Below are 6586 nucleotides of genomic sequence, written 5' to 3' on the forward strand. Positions count from 1 at the left end.
ATCTCTGCATCTTTTTTTGTTTGTTATTTCAGCCATTTCTCATTTTCTGCAAATAAATGATTTAAATGAAAGTTGTTTTTTTTTTGGAATTTGGGAGAAATGTTGTCCGTAGTTTCTAGAATAAAACAACAATGTTCATTTTACTCAAACATATACCTAAAAATAGGAAAATCAGAGAAACTGATTTAGAAACTGAAGTGGACTAAATGTCCTACTGAAACTGTGTAAAAATACATTTTTAAAATGTACTCTTAATGCGCACACTATTATAAATATAGAAGAATATTAACCACTTTTCTCAGTGGGCATAAAATGCAGTGTTTGTTTTGAGGATTCCTCTGTTTAGCTTGGAATATAAAAAAACACTGTACCCTGGTGGTTAATGGCTTGTGTGAAAGTAAATTGTAGAAACATTGATTTTCACTATTTGTTTATTAAAATAACCTCTTGATAATTCTATATTTTGATGATAAAAAATTAAAAACACCTATTTTTGTCCCACACAACTCTTTATATTCTCGAAGTACATGATATCTAAATAATTCTGCTACCTAACTGTCCATAAGTCATAGCTACATGCTGAGTTTTGCTACAATCCAATTGCATTACCCTTTTTTTCTGTCAATGCCTGTAAGCGATAATGTGTACTGTTGTCACAAAAATCTGTTTTTCCTGATTCTGTTACTGATCCAGGATGAGTACTGGTTTTAAACAGAGGCTGGTCCAGACCTGGACCACAGTGCTGATGCTCTACACCACTGGGCAGAGGAATGGATGGAGACACATCCTCCTCCACACTTTCACCTGCCTCTTCATCAGCCTGGCCATCAGCTCCCTCCTCTTCATCACCCTGCAGGCTGTGAGAATTGAGCTGTGGTTGTCCTGTCTGATAGCCGCCGGCTTTTCCTTGCTCATGACGGTAGCTCTTTGCTTCTCCAAAAACCTTCGCTGCTTCATCCTCCTTCTACTCATCAGCTGCTCCATGCAGCAAGGCCGTGCTGTCCTTCTGACAACAGGAGCCGGCCTGGTCATGTGCCTGAGCGTCCGGAACACCTTCAGGAACCTTTGTGCTGTATCTCAGAGCATAGGTTTGTTTATAATCTCAGTTTATATCACAATACCTACCTTTAGATTTAGAGTGTGCTATTAATATTATTGATTATGATTCTGACAGTGTGCAACCTGAAGAAGAAGAAAGATCTGCTGGATAACACACCCATCATGGACTACATACGGATGATCCAGAGAGTGAAAAAGCTATTAAAGATGGTCTCAGATTTTGGCCTTGTTAAATTTGAGGCTAACCTGGACGTCAGTTATTGGATAGAATCTGGTGTCCTGAGGGCTAAACTGCAGCAGGCTGAAAAAGAGCTGCAGGACAAGACAGACAGAGCTCAGGCAGTGTTTGACCTGGTGATCTTTGTTATTAAGATGGTTTGTCCAGTGTTGGGAATCATCTTCCTGGTGGTTTTAGCAGCACTGTTCCTCAGGAAGTACCTGCGGAACAAAAGATACAAGAATACTTACATCACAAGCAAATTCGTGGAATATGATGAGCAGCAGAAGGCCAAGGGGAAGCCTCATGTTCTCCCACTGACCAAGAAGGAAGCAAGCAACTACCTATCCATCCCCAGTGTTAAAATCAGGCTAAAGGAATGTTTACCTGTTGCACTATTCTTCATTCCCGTTGGCTCCTACATCTTCTGCTGGCTCCTCTTGATTGGGCTTGATTGGCTGCTCTACTGGATCATTTTGGTCATAAATAAACAGTTAATGAGTGTAAAGCCTTTCTACATTCCTCTAAGAGTAAATGTCTATGTAAGTATGATATGTCATATATATATATATATATATATATATATATATATATATATATATATATATTCTCAAACTGGGGCCAACTCAATGTACAAAGATTTTTACCCCAAAAGTGGAGATACAAGACATATACAATATTAACATGGTGGAACATGATATTGAACCATCGCACGTCAGGAAGAAGGACGTCCTGTAGTGAGAAAATGATCAGTGGTTAATGAGAGGGCTAGCTCTCACAAATTTTCTACCCAATGACAGACAAGTTGCAAAAGTTGATTTCAGGGAGGTTACCCCCCTGCCAAAAAAAACCAAAACAAAAAAAACTTGTTCAGGATAACAAAACTTTACTTTTATATTAATTAATTTTACTTTTTTAAATTAAATTTAGAGTATTCAGAGGTTAAATGAGTTTAATCTTTTTTCTTTTTGGAAGGCCCTGCCTCTGCTTTCCTTTTTTTTTTTTCCTTTTTTTTTTTTTTTTTTGGAAAAAAAGCCTTTTTTTGACAAAAATTGAGTTACAACATCAAAAACATTTCATATCATATTACAATAATTATTAATATTGCCTCCACCATGATCTGCTTTCTCTCACTCACTGAACAAATCCCATCCGGGAGGGGGGAAAAGCACTGCCCGCCCACACTAAAAACTGATTGGCTGTCTCACAGACTCTTTGCAGAGAACAGGCCAATCAGAACTCTCTCTGTTTTCTCTCTCTCCTTCCCACATGCGATTAGAGAAAAAAAGTCTGTGGCCTGTGTGCGCGTTTGGGGCGCTCGTTCTGAATTCCGGGAGATTATATGTGACTCGCGGGCATCCGGGAGCCACTGCCGAAATGCGGGAGACTCCCGCAGCTTCAGGGAGACTTGGTTTATCTGCAATGAGAAATTACCCAATCCCCAAACACTGGGAGAGTGAGAACAGACACATGTCTCCTCCAACACATAAAGTCAGCCATCACCTCTTTTTAAACTGATACATCAGCCAATATATGCCTGTTCTGAACAACATCACACTAGATGTACGGCCCGATCCCATTTCAGACCTGGAATAGATTTACAAGGAGAAGGGGTGAAATCCTCCACCCTAAGAAATAGGACAACCCTTCAAGCACCCGATACGACATCAGGAGTACTAAAGTACAGTAACCTAGCTAGCTACTGCTTAACTAGTTAACTTTAGGGCAGGGATCGGCAATTAAGTTTGGCCACAGATCAAGCCATTACGTGGCAGGCCACAAAAAAAAATTCTGTTTTGGAAAATAAAGTGTAATGGGATGGAGTGCTACAGAGTAGTAGCTTTCCAGCCCAGAGGTTTGTTGAGCCCAATTGCAGAACAGTTAATTTCAAAGCAGGTAAACCCAAGAGGAAAGGAAAAAAAATTATAAATAAACACACCTCTCCACACGCAGGATCGAACCCATGTTGTCAGGGTTGCTGTCCAATACACTAATGCTGCCCCGGCTAGTGAATAAAACACCCTTATAAAAAATAGGGAGCCCAAGAACAAGCAGAAAAGCGAAAACGGGTGGAAATTAAAGTCACGCAGAGCGCAACAGAGAGAGACAGGGGAAGGATATGAACAAACGCTGGTCGGAGAAGCATTTAATTTATTTTTTTTCCATTATCGTTCATTATAGACCAAACAACCTTACAGGCCAGATGTTTCATGCTTGCGGGCCACATCTGGCAAATAACAGAACAAAACAGTATAGAGAATGAGCTATAGCTAATGTAACAGGTACTAATTTAAGAATATGAAAATGTGATGGGCACAAATTATAGAGCTATGGCTAATATAGAAACAGATACTGAGTGTGTTAACGTTAATAAGTGCAGGGTAACTACAGGACCTCCTTCTACCTATTACCTTTGTGTGTAATTTTACCCCATCTACAAAATTTGAAAGGCCAGTTACCCAATCCCCACTCATAAGAACTCCCCCTATCAAAATAACAGTGGATTAAAGAGCTATCACTATGATCTGAGGCTCGCCGGTTTGAATCTCAAATCCTGTTGCTTGCCATCAGCAGCCGGAGTCTGAGAGAGCACAATTGGCCATGCTCTCTATGGACTTCAGGTGTCGGAGGAGGCATGTGTCTGTCTTCACTCTCCTAGTGTTGGGTGGATTGTGTAATTGGCCTTTCTAATTAGGTAGAAAATGGGTTAAATATATATATATGTGGGTTTATACCTTGTATCTCCACTTTTGGTGAATTTCAAAATTTGGTAGAACAACAGTAATGCTCCAGAATGACTTAAAAAATAAAATCTTTGTACACTGACTTTCAGTAATGACCTTTTAACTGTAAATTTAGCTATTTTTGAGATATGATTCAGTTTCCTGGTAATAGTGTGTTAAAATGCTGCTTTTACCACCAGAAAAGTGAGAAAATCCTCTTTCTCGACGTGGGTGAAGAAAGCAACAGCGCAGATTTCTCCTACAGTGTGAATGTGTTTGAGAGAGATTGTGTTCCTGAGCCCACGCTGCTGCTCTCTCAGTCTGTGGTTCCTCTCTCAGTGATCATCTCTGTCCTGCTGATTCTCGGCCTGCTGACCTCCAAACTGGAGCAGGTCAAGCTGCTGGCCTCAGAGCAGTTCTTCACTGAAACCACAGAGAAGAGGGTGAAACACCTGCACGCCAAAATCCTCCGAAAACGATCGAAGGAAAAGTTCCCAGCACTCGTTCTTATGAAAAACGTAAGAAAAATGTTTTTGCATTAAACAGTATTACATAATTAATAGTATATACTACATAATTCATGATAAATACTGACTAATACATAATAATTAATAGCTCACAGTATAAAATAAGCTACTATGTATAATTAAAAGAAGAAAAGAAACAATTTATAGTAGATTCTAAATAAGCCATAACAAATACAGAATAATTCATAACGGATAGTGAAAAAAACATCAAAGTAAATATCTAATACTTTATAGTAAATGCCAAATAATAAACAACATTAATGATGTTTCAGATCCTTAATAATTAAAAGCAGATAATTCAGTCATAGTGTACAATATGAATTAAGTGTAAGTATTTAACAAAAAAATACTGAATAATAAAAACTATATACGGAATATTTTGTAGTGAATTAATTTAATTTATTATTAAAAGTAGATAATGAATAACACATATATGCTCATAAATATGTTTCTAAACATATTCTGAATATTTAAAACCAGATGCTGATATACAATAATAGCTAATATCTACAGCTCTGGAAAAATGATGAGTTTCTTTGATTTTACCAAATTGAAAACCTCTGGAATATAATCAAGAGGAAGACGGATGTTCACAAGCCATCAAACCAAACTGAACTGCTTGAATTTTTGCACAAGAAATGGCATAAATTTATACAAAAGCAGTGTGTAAGACTGGTGGAGGAGAACATGCCAAAATGCATTAAAACTGTGATTAAAAACCAGGGATATTCCACCAAATACTGATTTCTGAACTCTTAAAACTTTTTGAATATGAACTTGTTTTCTTTGCATTATTTGAGATCTAAAAGTTCTGCATCTTTTTTGTTATTTCAGCCATTTCTCATTTTCTGCAAATAAATGCTCTAAATTACAATATTTTATTTGGAATTTGGGAAAAATGTTGTCTGTAGTTTATAGAATAAAACAACAATGTTCATTTTACTCAAATATATAACTATACATAGCAAAATCAAAGTGATTCAGAAACTAGGGTGCTCTCAGCTTATATATACTGTATATATAATAAATATTGGATTTTTTTTTTTTAAATAGGGTAGATACAGAATAAGTAATAGCAGATCATTTCATAATGGATAGTAAATAACATGATTTACTGATTAATCCTTTGTTTTTACTGATTAATACATATATTAGTTACACTGGCTGTTTTTATCTCACTGCAGGTGAAATTCTGGTTTCCAATTCTGGATTTCTGTGGAAGAAGTGAAGACTTGCCTTTACACTCCAGAACACAGACAGATGAACACTGATACTGTTTTAACAGCAGAGCCTGGTTCACCTGGAAACAGTGCTCACTTCTGTACAACTGCTTTATTATGACCTTCTGATGCTTTATTAACTAAAATACATGAACCGCTTTTATTTAAACACACCTACCATTCTCTGAATTCCAAGTTATTCAATAGAGAAGCCTAGATCTGGACGACACAGTTTAATGATACAGTTAAAGCTTGATTTAATGATTTACTGCAGTGTCAAAATAGCTGGAGAACTGTGTAAAATCTGTTTTGTATTAGCTTCTGTTATTTCCTGTCAGTGATCAATACAAGGCATAATAGCACAGCTTAACTGAGAAACGTGTTTTCTGCTATATATGCAGGGTTGGGAGGGATTACATTTTTGTTAAAAAATGTAACTGTAATGTAATCTCGTAAAATAGTAATGTAATCTGAGCTTTTTTCTTTGAAAAGGCAAACGTTTAAATAAAAATTCACATGAAACTGTTCTGTGCTTGTGCATACCAAACCATCTTATCTTCATATCCATCCACCATGTGTTCTCATTATACAAATCCTCTTTCTGCTACAATTATATACAGCTCTGTAAATTTTTATATATATATATATATATATATATATATATATATATATATATATATATATATATATATATATATATATATATGTGTGTGTGTGTGTATTTTTTTTAAACTACATTTTATTAAACTAAAAACAATTATGAAAAGAAGTAAAAGTAATCCTGGTGCATGTAAGGAAACAGGATTTATTTGGATAAAAGAAGCTGAGCTTCTTCCTCAG

At 36.4% G+C, this 6586-nt stretch overlaps 1 protein-coding gene across 1 annotated transcript; it reads left to right on the forward strand.

Moving 5' to 3' along the window:
- The first annotated feature begins 694 nt into the window (after positions 1-694).
- Positions 695-6152, forward strand: LOC103040261 (dendritic cell-specific transmembrane protein-like). The gene is made up of 4 exons (XM_022663070.2): positions 695-1088; positions 1175-1818; positions 4200-4517; positions 5711-6152. Exons 1-4 carry the CDS (start codon positions 695-697, stop codon positions 5795-5797), a joined length of 1443 nt encoding a protein of 480 aa, XP_022518791.1. The 3' UTR covers positions 5798-6152.
- The last annotated feature ends 434 nt before the right edge of the window (positions 6153-6586 follow it).

This window comes from Astyanax mexicanus, chromosome 3, assembly GCF_023375975.1.
Source record: "Astyanax mexicanus isolate ESR-SI-001 chromosome 3, AstMex3_surface, whole genome shotgun sequence".
Classification (NCBI taxonomy): domain Eukaryota; kingdom Metazoa; phylum Chordata; class Actinopteri; order Characiformes; family Acestrorhamphidae; genus Astyanax; species Astyanax mexicanus.

Bases quoted from the DNA above. Each gene is read 5' to 3' on its own strand.
- LOC103040261 (XM_022663070.2), top strand. From the start codon at position 695: ATGAGTACTGGTTTTAAACAGAGGCTGGTCCAGACCTGGACCACAGTG. The intron at 1,089-1,174 runs GTTTGTTTATAA...TGATTCTGACAG, and splicing joins TGCTGTATCTCAGAGCATAG to TGTGCAACCTGAAGAAGAAG. The intron at 4,518-5,710 runs GTAAGAAAAATG...ATCTCACTGCAG, and splicing joins CACTCGTTCTTATGAAAAAC to GTGAAATTCTGGTTTCCAAT.